General features: G+C 43.7%; 1 protein-coding gene across 1 annotated transcript in view; it reads left to right on the top strand.

Moving 5' to 3' along the window:
• The window catches only part of LOC309557876 (uncharacterized protein), a 129,155-nt gene extending 112,286 nt beyond the window's left edge, over positions 1-16,869 (top strand). The window contains exons 3-4 of the mRNA XM_082260684.1: positions 6,428-6,501; positions 16,281-16,869. Coding sequence (XP_082116810.1) covers positions 6,428-6,501; positions 16,281-16,621 — 415 coding nt within the window. The 3' untranslated portion in view covers positions 16,622-16,869. The remainder of the gene's footprint in view (positions 1-6,427; positions 6,502-16,280) is intronic.
• The last annotated feature ends 3,826 nt before the right edge of the window (positions 16,870-20,695 follow it).

The raw sequence follows: 20,695 nt of genomic DNA, 5'->3' as shown, positions 1-20,695 counted from the left end.
ACATTTTTTTGTGGACTTTTTGTCACTTATATTACGGACTATCCAATTTCTTATTTATATTCATATTTATTCATCCACCAGATATTCACCTATTTATTTTTGGGATTTCTTTTATATTTTCCAAAGCTCTGATACTTTTTATATTTCACTTGGCACATCATATGTATTTTTAGGTTATTTTGATGTTTTTTATATATATTCAATTTCACTTGGATATCCATTTTTGCACTTACTTTTAAGATATTGTTGTTTACCTTTGATATAATTACAGCACTTGGCACTTTGTATCACTCATTATCTGTTTCATTTGGATATCCACACCTATTAATTTTGAATCAACACTGCCACCTAGTGTTTACACCAATTATTTCAAGAGTCACTATACTTTTAGCTTTGAGACACTGTTCACTGTTTTATTTATTTATATTGGTTTGCATATTTATTGTATTTTATTAAGTATTTACTAGTGTTATTAATTGATGAATGGTTGGTTAATTTATTGAAATCTATAATACTTACTGTGGCTTATTATCAGGACCATTGGTTATATTGTAAGGACCATTACTTACAGTATTGATATTTTATATTGACCACCTATATGCACCTAGATTTATGAGACACATCTCTATATATTTTTTTCATTATTTGGCAGCGCCAATTACCCTAATACTTTTCCATATTCTGATATAGTTTTACTATATTTTTGGGGTAGGCTGCAGCCAACCATATAAGGAGATTCATTTGCGCGGAATTCTTTCTTTACTGTTCCTCAGATATGTTAGTTATATTTCTGTACACAATTTCATCTGCATATGATAATGTAATCAGGCACCTGACCTGGTGGGGTATATATTACATAGTTACATAGTAGGTGAGGTTGAATAAAGACAATAGTCCATCCAGTTCAACCTGTGTAGGTGTGTGTGACTGTAATCATCTAACATAGCCCTTAATCTCCTGATCCTTGAGATGTAAGTCTAAGAGTCTTTTGAAAGTCACCATACTTCCCGCAGAAACCACCTCTTGTGGTAGACAATTCCACAATCTTGTAGCCCTAACAGTAAAGAACCCTCCTCGTTGCCTGAGGTTAAAACGCTTCTCCTCTAATCGCATTGTATGTCCTCGAGTCCTCATGCAATTCCTTCGAATGAACAGCTTTTTTTCTAAGCTGAGATCCCCATTAAGATATTTATAAATTGCTATCATGTCCCCTCTCAGTCCTCTCTTCTCCAGGGAAAATAAATCGAGCGATTGCAGCCGCTCTTCATAATTAAGGTCCTCCAAACCCCTAATCAGTTTAGTTGCCCTTCTCTGGACTCTCCGGCTGCAACACATCCCTCCTGAGGACTGGCGACCAGAACTGGACAGAATACTCCAGATGCGGTCGGACCAGAGTTTTATAAAGTGGAAGGATTATAGTCTTATCTCTGGAATACATCCCTTTCTTTATGCATGCTAATATTCTGTTGGCTTTGGAAGCTGCCGCTTGACATTGCATACTATTGCCTAGTCTATCATCTACCAAGACTCCCAGATCTTTCTCCATTTTTGATTCCCCCAAGGGTTCCCCCCCTAACGTGTATTGTGTTTTTATGCTTTTAGCCCCCAAGTGCAAAACCTTACACTTCTCCACATTAAACCTCATTTGCCATGTCGTTGCCCACTCCGTATTTTTTGTTCAGGTCATTCTGTAGGATATCTGCTTCATGCTGTGCAGTTATTGCCCTGCCCAATTTTGTGTCATCTGCAAAAACTGATAACGAACTACTGTGTGAGTTTGTTCAATAAATGTTCCAGATCTTATATAAGCTTTTCTCGGCTAGTTTTGTATGTGATCTGATATCTATGTTCAAGACTGAAGGAAGCGGTATACTGACAGAAGCACACAAACCCATTGTGGGTCGCGGTTCCGTTACATGGTGAAATTGTTTAGTATTGCTGTTGTTAAAACCCAGAAACCTTTTGCTTGAAGATTGTATTGCTCCACAGCTGCTGTCATGAATTTGTTTACTATACGTTCTCATTGCTGCTCCAGTAACTTGTTCTTTTCTTTTCTTTACTGCCTTACATTAATTTCATCTAGGAGGTTTTCATCCACTGAATCAGCATGTGGCGTGGATAGAGAACTTTAAAGATGCAATGTCGGCCCTGGAAAATAGTGACTTGGACCCAAAAACCACTGATTTCATTGTCCCCATATTTATTTTCAGGTGAGAGGTGTTAGCAGGGCTGTTTAACCAAATAGTCCAGAATAAAGGACAGAAGACAGACTGAATGTTGATTATTGGAGACAGATAGGTGCAGGGACTCCCCCTTTCCAAGTCACCCCTTGTCTCCGCTCCTACTCTCCTCCAAGCATCATTCCTTGGCTTCACCCCATACCCACCTCCCAGTACCAACCCTTTTAGATGAAGGTAAGAAAGATCTGCTGCTCCTAGTGAGATGAGTGAGTCTGATGGAACCTCCACATGAGTGCTAGCCCCCTGCTCGCCTCCGTGAACAATGTCCAGATAAGAAGAAACGGCCACCCATCACTGGAGTTCCAAATGCCTTTATTGTGATTTCCAGGGTGGCACAACAAAACACCAACCAGTCCAGGTAGACACGTTTCACACAGTACAACTGTGCTTATTTATTACACTGACGTCTACCTGGACTGGTTGGTGTTTTGTTGTGCCACCTTGGAAATCAAAATAAAGGCATTTGGAACTCCAGTGATGGGTGGCCGTTTCGTCTTACCGCCCCTTTTAAAAAATACAGAACAGATCTTGTGGTGCTAAGTAATTTGTATCGAATTCTGTCATGATAACAAGAAAAGCAGTAAAATATATCCCCTGCAGCCAGTACCAATAGGCCCCCACCAGAAACAGTAGATCCCCCTAAGAAAAATGGGCCACCAGCCACATCATTTCCCCCCTAGCAACAATAGACTCCCAGCAGCAACAACAGATCTCCCCACAGCCAACATCAATAGACTCTCCGTTAGCCAGTGACAATAGACCCCCTCTCTCAAGAGTAGATCTCTCCCAGCAACAACTGATCCCCCCAGCAATATAAGACACACCCCCAGCAACAGTAGGTTCCCCCATCAGCAACAATAGACCTCCTCAGCAATAATAGAACCCCCTGCAAAAATAGGTCCCCTCAAGCTAGAATAGATTTTCCAGCAGCCATCATCAATAGACCCTGCAGCACATCCCAGCACCCCTTTCCATTACATAGAGTCGGTGCTGGAGGTGCGGGAAACTGTGTTCCCCCGCGTTCCCACTGAAAAAAAAGCCATTCTCAATCCTAATAGGATGGATTCATTTTATGTTTTCATTTTACTCAGACATGAGCTCTTTGCATCTGTCCTGCCTTCTTTTCAACATATGTCCAGGTTCTTTATTTTCATCCACCCTCCCACCAATTGTACAGACAATCTGTCTCTCTGCATTTCACCTGTTTAATTATCAATATAACAATAAACGAGTGTCTTAAAGTCTTAATTAGGCTACGTTCACATGTTAGCGTAGCGGACCGCAGGCAGAATCACTGCGATTCTGCCCACGATCCGGAAATCATTGCAAATCGCGGGACGCCTGCGCGTTGCCGTTGATTTGCAATGGCACCCCAAACGCTGTGCGATGTTGCCGCTATTTCCGCCTGCCGAATCGCGGTAACATAGCGCAAACAAAATCGTGGGTCGCATGACGCCCCAAAGAAGCTCTTGTACCTTTTTTGGGCGTCATGCAACCCGCGATTTTGTTTGCGCGATGTTACCGCGATTCGGCAGGCGGAAATAGCGGCAACATCGCACAGCGTTTGGGGTGCCATTGCAAATCAACGGCAACGCGCAGGCGTCCCGCAATTTGCAATGATTTCCGGATCGCGGGCAGAATCGCGGTGATTCTGCCAGCGATCGCTACGCTGACATGTGAACGTAGCCTTAGGGATGAATGATGAGTTTTAGCTTCAAAAGTACAGATTTCCCTTTCAATAAAATTTGGGCACAATCCTCCCTAAATTTGCCAGGTGTTTTCTTAGACAAATTTTGCTGGGAATGAAAAAAAAAAAAAAACCTTTAAGAAAACTTTATTAAATTGTTTAGCAAAATGTGTTTTTTTTTTTTTTGTTTCTTATGTTATTGTGTATTTCACTGATATAGTTATTTTCACAGAAAGAAAAAAATAAAAAATAAATAAAACAGGAATATCTATTTGATTTTGTGCAAATTGGTGCATTGTATATATTTTTTAACCACTTAAGGACCTCCCCGCACAGTTATACTGCGGCAGACAGCTCCTCCTGCGCAAAAAACCGACATAGGTATACGTCGGTCGCGCGCCTGCAGCTAGGGGGCAAGCGCGTGTCGCCGGCGGCGCGCTCCCACCCCCACTCGGCAGCGGGGACTCGGATGCATGGGGCACTCGGCTCAGATTGCCGCCTGACACCCACGATCGCTCCACGCTGAGAGAGAGAAGGACGGTTGGCTGTTGTAAACACAGCTGACCGTTCTCTCTGAAATGATCACAGAGCTCCTGTGATCCTTCTATATAGGATCATAGGTCTCTGTGATCATTTCACAAGCCCCGCCCCCATACAGTTAGAATCACTCCCCTAGGCTCACATTTAACCCCTTGATCACCCACTAGATTAACCCCTTCCCTGCCAGTGTCATTATTACAGTAACTGTGCATATTTTTAGCACTGATTACTGTAGTAATATCACTGGTACCCCCAAAAGTGTCAAAAATGTCAGTTAGGGGTCCGATCTGTCCACCGCAATGTTGCAGTCCCGCTAAAAATCGCAGATCGCCGCCATTACTAGTAAAAAAAAAAAAAAAACAATAAAAATGACGTAAATCTTTACCGTAGTTAGTAGAAGCGATAACTTTTGCGCAAACCAATCAAAATATGATTATTGTGATTTTTTTTTTATTACCAAAAATATGTAGCAGAAAACTAATTTTCTAAATTTGCCTAAAGTGTTAAAAAATTCTGATTTTTATTTATTTATTTTTTTGGGGGATTGTTATATAGCAGAAAGTGAAAAATATTGTTTTTTTTTGTTTTTCAGAATTGTCATAGTTACATAGTTACATAGTTACATAGTTAGTGAGGTTGAAAAAAGACATCAGTCCATCCAGTTCAACCTATGATGTGTGTGTGTGTTTGCTTTTAACCGTATATTGTATACCCCTGTATGTTGTACATTGTATACCCCTGTATGTTGTACATTGTATACCCCTGTATGTTGTACATTGTATACCCCTTGTATGTTGTACATTGTATACCCCTGTATGTTGTACATTGTATACCCCTGTATGTTGTACATTGTATACCCCTGTATGTTGTACATTGTATACCCCTGTATGTTGTACATTGTATACCCCTGTATGTTGTACATTGTATACCCCCTGTATGTTGTGTCTTTAAGGTGTCCATCTAATAGTTTTTTGAAACTATCAATGCTCCCTGCTGACACCACTGCTTGTGGAAGAGAATTCCACATCCTTACCGCTCTTACAGTGAAGAACCCCCTACGCACTTTAAGATTAAACCGCCTTTCCTCTAGTTTTAGTGAGTGGCCACGTGTCTTATTGTATTCCCTTTCTCTGAATAGTTTGTTCCTTATGCTCGGGTCGCCAGTACAGTATTTGTACATTGATATCATATCCCCCCTCAATCGTCTCTTCTCCAGAGAGAATAAGTTCAGTGCTTGTAGTCTTTCCTCATAGCTGATGTCCTCCATTCCCCTAATTATTTTTGTTGCCCTTCTCTGGACTCTCTCCAGTTCCAGCACATCCTTCCTGAGGACCGGTGCCCAGAACTGGACAGCATACTCCAGATGTGGCCGGACCAGAGTCTTGTAGAGAGGGAGAATAATCTCTTTATTTCTGGAGTGAATCCCCTTTTTTATACATCCCAGTATTCTGTTGGCTTTGCTTGCGGTGGCTTGGCATTGCATGCCACTGCTAAGCCTGTTGTCGCTCTTTTTTTGTTTATAGTGCAAAAAATGAAAATCGCAGAGGTGATCAAATACCCCCTAAAGAAAGCTCTATTTGTGGGAAAAAAAGGACATCAATTTTATTTGGGTACAGCGTTGCACGACTGCGTAATTGTTCATTAAAATAAAGCAGTGACAAATCGCAAAAAACGGCCTGGTCATTAAGGGGGCAAATCCTTCCGGTCCAGAAGTGGTTAAAATACATTAATAAAATTTCCCAAAAAAATAAGGAAAAAAAGCAAATGCTGTAGTGTCACTTTACATTTTTTTATGTCCCTCCGGTTTCATGTTTTTTTTTTTTCTTTCTGTGAAAAAAACTATGAAATGACAGTAAAGTAAACAATAAGATATATGTTTTTAGCACATTGTCATACAATGCAAAGTACGTTACAATTCAGGGTTTCTATTTTCTACTTTTTGTTTGTTTGCCTTTTTTAGTGCTGAATGCAATCTTTCCCCATATGAAGAGAAGGATGTGAAAGATTTTCTTAAGAACTGCGATGTGATGACAGGTAAATAATCTTTTAACTAGTAATGGGCCGAACATACCCCTGTTCTATTCGCACAGAACACCGTGAACATCGGAAAAGTTTGCCGAACTCAAACTTTCAAACTCCATTGAAGTCTATGGGAGTTCAAACTTCTAAAATCAAAAGAACTCATTTTAAAGCCTTAAATGCAAGTTTTTTTTCCCCAAATAGGGTATGGGGACCTGGGTAATGCCCTAAAGAACATATATCAATGAAAAAAAAAAAAAGAAGCATTTTTAACCACTTTACCTCTGCCTACAGTAATATTACTGCGGCAAAGTGGCTCGTTATCGTCTGACGATGTAGTACTACGTCGTCAGCCACCCCCCTTTCTCGGCGGCGCGCATGCGCCGCCGGAGGCTCGCATGCGCCGCCGGAGGCTCGCTCCCGCTGTATTCAGTCACAGCGGGAGTCGGGCCAGGGGAGGAGCAGCGGCGATCGTCGGGGATCTAGTGTGGAGATCCTCCTGCTTGTGTAAACACAAGCGGGCGGATCTCCTAAGTGACAGGCAGGGTCAGATTGCAGGGTTCAGCATAGCTGAACCCTGGATCTGTCCTTGTGTCACATAGTCACCTCCCCCCACACACGTCAGTAAGCACCAGGCATACATTAACCCCTCCCTCTCCAATAAAATTAACCCCTTCCCTGCCAGTGTCATTTTTACAGTAACAGTGCATATATATAGCACTGATTACTGCAGTAATGTCACTGGTACCCCCAAAAGTGTCAAAAATGTCAGTCAAGGGTCCGATCTGTCCGCCACATTGTCGCAGTCCCGCAAAAAAAAAAAATCGCAGATCGCCGCCATTACTCGTTAAAAAAAAAAAACACCAAAAATGACAGAAATCTTTCCCTTTGTTAGTAAACGCAATAACTTTTGCGCAAACCAATCAAAATACGCTTATTGTGAATTTTTTTACCAAAAATAGGTAGCAGAAAACAAATTGGCCAAAAATTTAACAAAAATTTAGATTTTTACATTTTTTTGGGGGGAATTTCATATAAAAAAATGTGAAAAATATTGTTGTTTTTTCAAAATTTACGCTCTTTTTTTGTTTTTAGTAAAAGTAAAATCGCACAGGTGATCAAATACCACCAAAAGAAAGCTCTGTTTGTGGGAAAAAAAGGACATAAATTTTGTTTGGGTACAGCGTCGCACGACCGCGCAATTGTCCGTTAAAGTCGCACAGTGCCGAATCGCAAAAAGTGGCCCAGACGTAAGACAGCAAAATCCTCCGGTGGTAAAGTGGTTAAAGGAGCAGTGATTGTAATGATATTTAAAGTGAATCAATAAAAATGAAAAATCCCTTTAAATATTGTGCCTGGGGGGTCCCCGCTATGTGCCTGTAAAGTTTTGGATCTGTAGCATGGATAGATCTTTCTACAGCAAAAAATACATTTCTAAAGGAAAAAAATATCATTTAACCTCCTGCCATCCGCGCTATAGCCGATAGACGGCTACAGCGGGGACTCACATTTCCGGGAGGCCGTCTTTATACGGCCTCCCAGAGACAGTCTCCCCGCGCGCTCCCGCGAGCGCGCATCTGGGAAAATCTGTGTTGGCCGTGTCCCTTGGACACAGCCAATCACAGATCGTGGTAAATGGCCAATCACAGCGGCTATTTACCACGTGATCGGCCCCTGCAATGAGAGATGATCTCATATGTAAACATATGAGATCATCTCTCATCGCCAGCACTCCTTCCTCACACGAAGACTGCAGTGTGAGGAAGGAGGAGAACCAATCAGCCGTCCGGGACACAGTGGAATGTAATCAGGGCACCGATCACCAGTGCCCTGATTACTACAGAGGTAAAAAAAAAAACAATGTTCCCACAGTGTCCTCCATCAGTGCCCCCGCTCACTGATGAGCACTGACTGGCAGAACTATGGGCACTGAGTGTGCGCACTGATGGTGCTGCCCATCAGTGCTCATCAGTGCCGCCCATCAGTGCCACCCGTCAGTGTCCATCAGTGCCATCTGCCAGTGCCCATCAGTGCCGCCTCTCAGTGCCCATCAGTGCCGCCCGTCAGTGCCGCCTCTCAGTGCCCAGCAGTGCCACCTCTGTGCCCAGCAGTGCCACCTCTCAGTGCTCATCAGTGCCACCTATCAGTGCTCATCAGTGCGGCATATTAGTACTTCCTCATCAGTGCCACCTCATCAGTGCCCATAAGTGCCACCTCATCAGTGCCCATCAATGCAGCCTATCAGTGCCCATCAGTGCCGCCTCATCAGCGCACCTCAGTGAAGGAGAAACATTTATTTATTTTCAAAATTTACTCGCAGAAAATAAGAAGAACTTTTTTTTTTTTTTTTCAAAATGTTGTCTTTTCTTTTTTTTTTGTAAAAAATAAAAAACCCAGAGATGATTAACCGGTTGCCGACCGCCGCACGACTATATACTGCGGCGGTCAGCCCCGGCCAGGCAGAGTGACGTATCGGTACGTCACTCGCCTGTCACTGACTTGAGAGCCTATTGCGGGCGGGCGCGCGCCCGCCGCGGCTCGTTCACAGACAAGTCAGTGCGTGTGACCGGCGGACTCGATGTCCGCCAGTCACACTACGATCGCTCCAGTGAAGGGAGAAAGACAGAGCAGCTTGTGTAAACAAGCTGCCTGTCAGTTCTCCCTGTGTAAAAGTGAAGATCTGTCCGTTCTACTATGTAGAACGGTTGATCTTTGCTTTTACACCAATAGGAATGTCCCTACACAGTTAGAATCACGCCCCTAGGACACACTTAACCCCTCCCTGTCCAATAAAGTTAACTCCTTCCCTGCCAGTGTCATTTTTGCAGTAACAGTGCATATGTATAGCACTGATTACTGCAGTAATGTCACTGGTACCCCCAAAAGTGTCAAAAATGTCAGTCAAGGGTCCGATCTGTCCGCCGCAATGTCGCAGTACTGAAAAAAAATCGCAGATCGCCGCCATTACGTGTTAAAAAAAAAAACAACAAAAATTACAAAAATCTTTCCCTTTGTTAGTAAACGCGATGACTTTTGCGCAAACCAATCAAAATACGCTTTTTGCGATTTTTTTTACCAAACATAGGTAGCATAAAACAAATTGGCCGAAAAATGTTAAAAAATTTTGATTTTTACATTTTTTTGGGGGGAATTTCATATAAAAAAATGTGAAAAATATTGTTATTTTTGCAAAATTTACGCTCTTTTTTTGTTTATAGCGCGTGATCAAAAAATCGCACAGGTGATCAAATACCACCAAAAGAAAGCTCTGTTTGTGGGAAAAAAGGACGTCAAATTCATTTAGGTACAGCGTCGCACGACCGCGCAATTGTCCGTTAAAGTCACGCAGTAAAAAATCGCAAAAAAACCCCTGGTCCTTTAGCAGCCAAATCCTCCGGGGCTTAAGTGATAAATACCACCACAAGAAATCTCTATTTGGGTGAAAAAAATGATAAAAATTTCATATGGGTACAGTGTAGCATGACTGCGCAATTGTCATTCAAAGCGTGAGAGCACTGAAAGCTTAAAAATGGCCTGGATGGGAAGGGGGTGAAAGTGCCCGGTAGGCAAGTGGTTAAACTTGCATTTAAACTAACCCTAACTCTAACCCTAACCCTAACCCTAACTCTAACCCTAAGCCTAACCCTTGGGTTAGAGTTGGGGTTAGGGTTAACCATGTAAAACATGTAGAACATCAGTTTGATTAGGGTTAGGGTTAGGGTTAGGGTTAACCACGTAGAACATCAGTTTGATTAGGGTTAGAGTTAAGGCTAACCCTAACACCAACTCTAACTCTAAGGGTTTGGGTTAGTGTTAACCCTAACTCGAACCCTAACTCTAACCCTAACTCTAACCCTAACTCTAACCCTAACCCTAACTCTAACCCTAACCCTAACTCTAACCCTAACCCTAACTCTAACCCTAAACCTAACTCTAACTCTTACCCTTAGAGTTACCCTAACCCTAACCTCAACCCGAACCCTAACCCTTAGGTAATCCGAACCCTAAACCTAACCCTTAGAGTTACCTTAACCCTAACTCTAACCCTAACTCTAACCCGAACCCTAACTCTAACCCTAACCCTTAGAGTTACCCTAGCCCTAACTCTAACCCTAACCCTAACCTCAACCCGAACCCTAACCCTAACTCTAACTCTAACCCTTACTCTAACCCCAACTCTAACCCTAACCCTAATCAAACTGATGTTCTACATGGTTCTAGATGGACTAGTAGCTGATATATATTCACTGCTCAATCTCAATGCACTTAGAACTTAATAAAGAACCTTCCTTTTTGCCTATTTTGCTTTTTTTTAAAAAAAAAAAAGTTTGAATTTTCGAATTTGGTTCGAACATCCCGAATTGTTCGAAGTTCTACGAACGAGCGAATAGCCAATGTTCTGCTCAAACTTAGGTTCAACTCGAACTCGAAGCTCATCCCTACTTTTAATTAATGTAAGTGAAAATCCTAATGGCCTCTTTCAGATATTTGTACTCCATTGCGTGTGCCGTATTTTTATTGTTAACCTGAATTTTACAAGTTACCATAATGCATAGATGAGAAGCCAGCCTAAGAGCTTGTTCACACTGAGGTATTATCCAGAGTTATTATGCTCACCATCAGAAATCGATGTACAGTGCATCTGGAAAGTATTCACAGCGCTTCACGTTACAGCCTTATTCCAAAATGGATTAAAGTCATTATTTTCCTCAAAATTCTACAAACCATCCCCCATAATGGCATTGTGAAAGAAGTTTGTTTAAAATCTTTGAAAATTTATTAAAAATAAAAAACAAAATAAATTACATGTACAAAAGTATTCACAGCCTTTGCAATGACACTTAAACGTTTTAATTTAGGGGCATCCTGTTTCCACTGATCATTTTTGAGGTGTTTCTACAACTTGATTGGAGTGCACCTGTGGTAAATTCGGTTGAGTAAACATGATGTGGAAATGTACCCACCTGTCTATATACATTTCCACAGTTAACAGTGTATGTCACAGCACAATCCAAGCCATGAAGTCCAAGCAATTGTCTGTAGATCTCTGAGACAGGATTGTATCAAGGCACAGGTCTGGGGAAGGATACAGAAACAGTTCTGCAACATTGAAGGTCTCAATGAGCAAAGCAGCCTCCATCATTCATAAATGGAAGAAGTTTGGAACCACCAGGACTCTTCCTAGAGCGGGCCACCCGGCCAAACTGAGCGATCGGGGGAGAAGGACCTTAGTCAGGGAGGTGACCACGAACCCGATGGCCACTCTGACAGAGCTCCAGCATTTCTCTGTGGAGAGAGGAGCACCTTCCAGAAGAACAACCATCGCTGCATACTTCACAAATCAGGCTTGTATGGTAGAGTGGCCAGATGGAAGCCACTCCTCAGTAAAAGGCACATGACAGCCCGTCTGGAGTTTGCCAAAAGGCACCTGAAGGACTCTCAGACCATGAGAAATAAAATTCTCTGGTCTGATGAAACAAAGATTGAACTCTGTGGCCTGAATGGCAAGCATCCAGTCTGGAGGAAACCAGGCACCGCTCATCAACTGGTCAATACTGTCCCTACTGTGAAGCATGCTGGCGGAAGCATCATGCTGTGGGAATGTTTTTCAGTGGCAGGAACTGGGAGACTAGTCAGGATTGAGGGAAAGGTGAATGTAGCAATGTACAGAGACATCCTTGATGAAAACCTGCTCCAGAGCGCACTGGACCTCAGACTGGGGTGAAGGTTCTTCTTCCAACAGGACAACGACCCTAAGCACACAGCCAAGATAACAAAGGAGTGGCTACGGGACAACTCTGTGAATGTCCTTGAGTGGCCCGGCCAGAGCCCAGACTTGAACCCGACTGAACATCTCTGGAGAGATCTGCAAATGGCTGTGCACTGACGCTCCCAATCCATGCTGATGGAGCTTGAGAGTAGGGATGATCGAACGGTTCTGTTCGACCAAAGACGCCCAAAAAATGCCCAATAAACGCCTGCAACAACACACCTGGGCGTTTTTGTTGCAGGCGTTTATTGGGCATTTTTTGTGGAAGTCTTTAGAGGCAGGCATGACATCTGAACTTCTGTATAGGGGTATATATACACACACACACACATATATATATATATATATATATATATATATATATATATATATATATACATACACATACACACATATAGGTGTGAAAGGAGAGGAACTCTATCCCTGCAAATAATTTCATTAGCGCAGGGATAGGGTTCCGCTCCGTTCACACCTATATGTGCATATATACATATATGTGTGTATGTATATATATCCCTACACAGAAGTTCAGATGTCATGCCTGACTCCAAAGACTTCCACAAAAAAGCCCAATAAACGCCTGCAACAAAACGCCCAGGTGTGAAAGTAGTGTAGCCCCATCCCTGCGCTAATAAAAATTCTAAGAAAAATTATCTTTTTTTTTTGGTTCTGGACATGCTACAGAGCTGAAACTTCACAGGTACACTTTTTAGACCCCCCAGGCACTAAATCCAAAGAAATCTCATTTTTTTTTTTTTTTCAATAATTTTTTCAATAATTGGCTCTCTATCAAAAACGAAAATTTTTAAGAACTTTTTTTTGTGTGATTAATAGTCCCTGGGGCATGACCCAGAACCCTAGGCACTTTTTAGGGGCATTTGTTGGGGTTTAGGGCTTCAAAATTGTGTTTTTTGATTACCGAAGTTCAGTTCCCATTGATTTCAATGGGGTTCTGGAATCCGGACCCGAACTTTCGGGAAGTTCGGGTGTTCTGGTCGAACCGAACTTTTCAAAAGTTCGATCATCCCTACTTGAGAGGTCCTGCAAAGAAGAATGGGAGAAACTGCCCAAAAATAGTTGTGCCAAGCTTGTAGCATCATACTCAAAAAGACTTGAGGCTGTAATTGGTGCCAAAGGAGCTTCAACAAAGTATTGAGCAAAGGGTGTGAATACTTATGTACATGGGATTTTTTTCATATTTTATTTTTAATAAATTTGCAAAGATTTCACACAAACGTCTTTAACGTTGCCATTATGGGGGGGTTGTTTGTAGAATTTTGAGGAAAACAATGAATTTAATCCATTTTGGAATACGGCTGTAACATAACAAAATGTAGAAAAAGTGAAGCACTGTCAATACTTTATTCACCACAATGTTGGGTGGTGCAATGAGCTGTGCTGCCCGACAATAAGGTGTGATTTGTGCCAGTGCACTGCGATAAAATGCAGCATGTCTGCGTTTTATGGCAGCATGCACCAGCACTAGGCTCGCATTAGGCATTAGTGCATTGCAGTGTGAATGGGAAACATAGAAAACAGTTGCTTCCTGTGTGTTCCTGCCACCGCATATAGTGTGAATTGGCCCTTAGTGAGAAATGGGTTCCCCTCCATGACAACTCTGGAGGCAGGGTAGTTGATGGTGCTCTAGCAACTTGCATGCAGTGTTGGGGTAGTTACTCAAAAAATGTAACTAGTTACTTCTGTAAATTGTAATGAGATTACTTTACTAGTTACTGCATTTGAAAAGTAACTTCACTACTTATTACTTTACTTTACTTTTGAAAAAAAATATGAACAAATTCCAATGCGCATATTTATTTGTAGTGCCCAAAAAAACAATACAATATTTATTGTTTTATTTATATATATATATATATATATATATATATATGACCACAGCGTGCTCCCTTTCAATGCCAGAGTGACCACAGTGTGCCCCCTTTCAATGCCAGAGTGACCACAGCGTGCCCCCTTTCAATGCCAGAGTGATCACAGCGTGCTCCCTTTCAATGCCAGAGTGACCACAGTGTGCCCCCTTTCAATGCCAGACTGACCACAGCGTGCCCCCTTTCAATGCCAGAGTGACCACAGCGTGCCCCCTTTCAATGCCAGAGTGATCACAGTGTGCCCCCTTCCAATGCCAGAGTGACCACAGCGTGCCCCCTTTCAATGCCAGAGTGACCACAGTGTGCCCCCTTTCAATGCCAGACTGACCACAGCGTGCCCCCTTTCAATGCCAGAGTGACCACAGCATGCCCCCTTTCAATGCCAGAGTGACCACAGTGTGCCCCCTTTCAATGCCAGAGTGACCACAGCGTGCTCCCTTTCAATGCCAGAGTGACCACAGTGTGCCCCCTTTCAATGCCAGAGTGACCACAGCGTGCTCCCTTTCAATGCCAGAGTGACCACAGTGTGCCCCCTTTCAATGCCAGAGTGACCACAGCGTGCCCCCTTTCAATGCCAGAGTGATCACAGCGTGCTCCCTTTCAATGCCAGAGTGACCACAGTGTGCCCCCTTTCAATGCCAGACTGACCACAGCGTGCCCCCTTTCAATGCCAGAGTGACCACAGCGTGCCCCCTTTCAATGCCAGAGTGACCACAGTGTGCCCCCTTTCAATGCCAGAGTGATCACAGTGTGCCCCCTTCCAATGCCAGAGTGACCACAGCGTGCCCCCTTTCAATGCCAGAGTGACCACAGTGTGCCCCCTTTCAATGCCAGACTGACCACAGCGTGCCCCCTTTCAATGCCAGAGTGACCACAGCGTGCCCCCTTTCAATGCCAGAGTGACCACAGCGTGCCCCCTTTCAATGCCAGAGTGACCACAGTGTGCCCCCTTTCAATGCCAGAGTGACCACAGCGTGCTCCCTTTCAATGCCAGACTGACCACAGCGTGCCCCCTTTCAATGCCAGAGCGACCACAGCGTGCCCCCTTTCAATGCCAGAGTGACCACAGCGTGCCCCCTTTCAATGCCAGAGTGACCACAGTGTGCCCCCTTTCAATGCCAGAGTGACCACAGCGTGCTCCCTTTCAGTGCCAGACACCACAGCGTGCCCCCTTTCAATGCCAGAGTGACCACAGCGTGCCCCCTTTCAATGCCAGAGTGACCACAGTGTGCCCCCTTTCAATGCCAGAGTGACCAGTGCACTTACCTGCAGTGGCGGGCGTCTTCTCCTCAGTCCTCCCGCCTCCTCCGAGTCCTCGGCCACACGATCCCCCGCTCTCCTCAGTCCTCCCGCCACCTCCGAGTCCTCGGCCGCCGCCACACGATCCCCCGCTCTCCTCAGTCCTCCCACCTCCTCCGAGTCCTCGGCCACACGATCCCCCGCTCTCCTCAGTCCTCCCGCCACCTCCGAGTCCTCGGCCGCCGTCACACGATCCCCCGCTCTCCTCAGTCCTCCCGCCACCTCCGAGTCCTCGGCCGCCGTCACACGATCCCCCGCTCTCCTCAGTCCTCCTGCATCCCAGCTTGGGTAACGCAGGAAAACGCGTTACTCAAGCCGAGTAAAGTAACATAGTTACAAATGTTACGAATGTCACGTTACTAAGTTACCAAATAAAGTAACGTAGTTAACGTAACGTGTTACATTGTAACTCGTTACCCCCAACACTGCTTGCATGATACAATGTAGCACCAGGACAGAAACCCTAAAAAAATGTATCATAATGCATCTGGTTCCTTCTGTGCTCCCAGGAATGTCTCTGACACCAGGTGAATTTGATTTAGCTCTGCCCCTCCCTACAGTCCATCTAGCCAACGTTGGCACCTCAGCTGCTAAAACAGGGGACTTATTCAGACAGATGGACTATGGGGTAGAGAGCAAAGCTTAGGTGGAAGTCAAGGACTCATTTATCTTCAGGTGCCTACAACTGGTGATCCCAAGATTTGAAGATAATTGCAGATTATTAACAACAAAATATACAATAATGAGGCAGTGACACGGATACCCGATATTTAGTGTGATACACATTGTCTTTATTTATGGTGTGTGACTAGATTGCAAATTGAAATTCCTTTTTTCAGGAGTTGCCCCCATCATTGTTATCACCAATGAAACCAGTGGAGATTTCTTTGCGCTGCAGAAAAAATTCAAACTTATGGGAATGAAGACCATGTTCACCATTGAGAATTACACAAAGACCAGCAATGTGAAAACTCTGGAAAGAACCACTGACATCCTGAGGATCATGGCAAAGGCCCTGGAAAACATCACATACCGCCTGACTTTACCAAGAGATCCGAACACAGACCGGATAGAGAGGAAGAAATTCCTGCTCAACTACATTCGTGAGGCAGGGCTTAAAAATGAATTGGCAGAAAAACAGAATGACAACATCCAGAAAAAAAAGTGTGTGGTCTTATAAAATGTTGATGAGTAGAGATCAGTGGATGGGTTTCCCCAAATTCCCCACTAAATCTGTCCAATCTACGACAAGCCACTAATTACAATGTATCAACAGTTAGCTCCACCAATCCTCTCGTTTGTAATCTGATGAAAATAACCTTCAGGTCCTTTACCAGTTGACCTCCATCCCTTCATTTAAAGGAATCCCATCCTCTACATCAGAGTAGAGGCCACTGTTACTTTTCTACGACCCCCCTTTCCCCATACACAAACTGAATCCCCATAGGGTAAAATACCCATAGGTAAAGTGGAACTACACTTCATCTGAACACCACAAAACAAAAATAATATTTAATTCATTTTAATATTCAAAGCAACCCCCCCCCCCCATCCATCCATGCGTCTATGCTTTATTTTGCTGGGAAATCACTTTGAAAAACACCCCCTAGCATTTCTGGTCACAGCCAACTTGAATTAGGGCAGATGATTCATGTAGAATTTACTTCATGGGACCTATCTGCCCTTAAGGCTCGTACACACTATAAGAAAATCGGGCGAACATTTTCGTCCAAAGAATTGTCATACGATTTTCGTATAGTGTGTACAGAACTTTCTTCAGACGATTCAGAATTTTCTTACGAAAATTCTCGATGGGACAAACTCCAAAATGTTTCTTGTACGGGAAAAAACTACCGAATTTCGTTTAATGTGTACCGTTTTACTATGATTTTTGTACAAGAAGAATCAGAAAAGGAAGACTGCGCATGATCAGAAACAATAAACAACAAAAAAAGCTTTTGTTGTACGAGAATTTTCGTACAAATTTTCTTAAGAAAATTATTTTATCGGTTCTGAATTGCTGTGAAACAACGAGGAAAATCGGACAATCGTTCGCCTGATTTTCTTATAGTGTGTACCCCACTTAAGGTCAGGCATGCAGGCAGGACAGTGTGCTTAGCTGAAAAAAAACATCCTCCCCTCCTGAAGACTCCTGGGATGTATGACATCATTTACCTAGGCATGGAAACCAGGAAGTAACTAAAACATGTAAAAAAAGGTTTAAAACAAAACACTTTCCTATCTATTTACTAATGCTAGAAGCATGAGGATTACAAATGGTTAATGTTGACTGATAGAGTGAAGTTCTGCTTTAAGGCCTAACTCAAGCCAATTGTTTCATTTTTGGGCACAGCGAAGAAAATTAAACGTAAATTTCTGGCACGTTTAATTTTTGCCCGTGACCCCAAAGGGGAGATTTTCCCCTCATTGTCTGTCCCTGGGACATCCTACATTAAATGGAGAGCAGTTGCAGCAGGGACAGGTAGGCAAAGGCAGCCATTAAAAATATTGACTGTCAAGACAGAAAGTGAAAGGAATCTCCCTAAAAAGGCACAAAACCCCCCTTCCCACTCCATCCAAAACAACATAAAATGCTTTGGTTGGAGTTATATTTTTAAAATTTAATAAAGTAAATAACCGCGCTAAAACGCAAAAAATTCAATTTGTAAAGAGTTGAATAAAACAAAGCTGCATCTGCAGTGGGACACACCAAAAAATAACATATAAACAGCTCCACTTAGACCGGCAAGGAGGATCCGCTCAGATCAGTCACTTGCTCAGGACTTTAGTCCCCAGGAAGACGTCATTTGTGACGAAACGCGTAGGGAAGGCATGCTGACGTCACCACGCAATACCCGGAAGTCGGGCGGCTGTGTGTTTTCTTTTGGATCCTGCCGATAAGCGCTGTTTTTACCTACACATGTGAGTTTTCTACCTTTTAATAAATTTCATACCTATACGTACTTCCCTATGGTGGTTATCCTTCCTTTATGACCATTGTTGGGCCGTGGAATGTCCGGCTTTTCGGGGTCTATTATCCTGTCTGGTCTGAGCGGATCCTCCTTGCCGGTCTAAGTGGAACTGTCTGGGTCCTGGTTGAGCTGGTTGATTCACCCTCCGAGTTCTATATGCCTACATTTATGGTGTTTTGGTAAGCGCATTAGCGTAATTCACTTCCAGCACGGTGTTTGCATTATTGAACGATGGAGGCTTGCCTTTGAGCACTGTTACACTCATCTTTGGACTTTATTTACCTAATGCATTGGACACTGTGATTCATGTTTTGTTACTATTGGATGTCACTTTATTTAATTGCAAAAGCACATAAGCATTTGATTTCACCTGTATCATTTATATTAATTTTATTTGGATACCTTTAGGGATATCCTCTTTTTATATGTGTTATCAGTCACATTTATCACTTAGCGCAGCTTTACTTGTTTATATATTTTTAAAATTGCCAAGTACCTTCCTAAAGGAAACCTGTGCCACAGAAATATCTAGTGGCCAATGCTGACCTCTTTCAGAATATGCCAATTTCAAACAAATATGAAAATCATGAATAAACTGGTTGCATATTTGTTTCCGGTCAGAAACAATAAAGTCGGAGGATCGGTGTGATGGTCAGACACCTATAATTTTTAGAAGTAGGCCATGTGTGACAGGGTCAGTATTTTTTTTATAACAGTGTAGCAAAGGATATCACTGAAAGTAATACATAGTACACACAGGGCCGCTGATAGGAGGGGACCACCGGCCTCCTGAAGGAGGACCGGGCATAAAGGGGGCCCGGACAGTAGGAGGATCGGTGGAGCAGAAAAGGAACAATGCCCTCTGTGTCACTCACCCAGCAACTGAAAGCCGGTTTCCCCCCTTCTACCATCCCCCCCGCCAGCTTTCATTGTTTGGATGAGATACACAGCGGGCCATATTTAGGGGGTGCTGGGATGGGTTGCGCCCACCCAGATTTTAGTTCTGCCCCCCTTGACTGGCCACCCCTGAGCTCCTTCCCTGCCTGCGTTCCTGCTCCCGCCCACACTCACAGCTGGGAAAAAGAGATGGAAGGATGGAGCAGAGAGAAGGGGCAGAGAGGAAAGAGCCAGGAGGAGGTGCGCTGTGTTGTGCTCTCCCTCCTGTCAGAAGAGCGTTCATCTATACAACACATGTGGCAGTATCGCTCTTACTGTAGATTGCATTGAAGTCTGCACACACACAGTTTGATTGCCGCCTCCTATCAACATTTCCTGCTGCCGGGAGGTGGGCAGCCCTTGGAGGAGATAGGGGGCAGTGTGTGTGTGCAGTGCAATGCAATCTACAGTAAGAGCGATCCTGTCTCATGTGTTGTATAGATGAATGCTCTGCTGACAGGAGGGAGAGCACAACACAGCACACCTTATCCTGGCTTTTAGTGTCTTCCCCCCTGTAAGTTGGGGGAGGGGGGTGGGGGGTTATCTGTGTTGGGAAATGTAATGGGGATTTGGGGAGGGGGGAATATGTTATAGAAAGAGGGATTGGGGTGGGGGATATGTGGTAGAAGGAAGAATGGGGGAGGGTGATATGTGCTAGGAGGAGGGTTTGGGGGTGGAGGTTGAACCATGAGAGGGGATGTAAGAGCTAGGAGGGGTTGGGGAGATATGGGTAGGGAGGAAGAATTTGTGCTGGGAATGGTAATTTAGAGGGGATGGAAGAGAGATTTGTGGTAATTTGTCCTAGCAGGGGGATTGAAGAAAGAAGATTTGTGCTGGGAGGGGGGATTGGGGGATTTTGTGCCAGGAAGGGGTGGGGGAATTTGGGATAATAGGAGGGATTGGGTGGGATTTGAGGGAAAAGATTTGCGCTAGGATAGAAAGTTTGAGAAGAAAAGGGATGTGTGCTAGGAGGGGGGATAAAGGTTGGATTTGAGCCGGGGGTGGGATTGGGGGGATGGGGGACTAAGATTTGTACTGGGAGGGGAGATTGGAACTGGGAGTTGGTGGAATATGTGCATTATTGTTTGGGGAGAATTTTGGCTTGAAGATGGAATTTACGTTTTTTTATATATGATGAAATGTTTGTGTCCACTAACAATGATTTTCATGTATTTTTTGTGAAAATATAGTTTTGACGTTTTTGCATGGGGGTGGAGGGGCAGGGTGGTGGTGGCGGCCCTGGGGGGGGGGGAGGGTCGTCCCATCAGGTAGGCTGTATGGCGCCCCATGATTTCTAACAGTGGCCCTGAGTACCCAGTAGTAGTGCATTATTATAGAAAACAGGC

Source organism: Pelophylax lessonae (assembly GCF_965119305.1).
Source record: "Pelophylax lessonae genome assembly, chromosome: 6".
Lineage (NCBI taxonomy): Eukaryota > Metazoa > Chordata > Amphibia > Anura > Ranidae > Pelophylax > Pelophylax lessonae.
The sequence above is the reverse complement of the archived record's forward strand: the minus strand, read 5'-3'. Positions and strand labels throughout refer to the sequence as shown.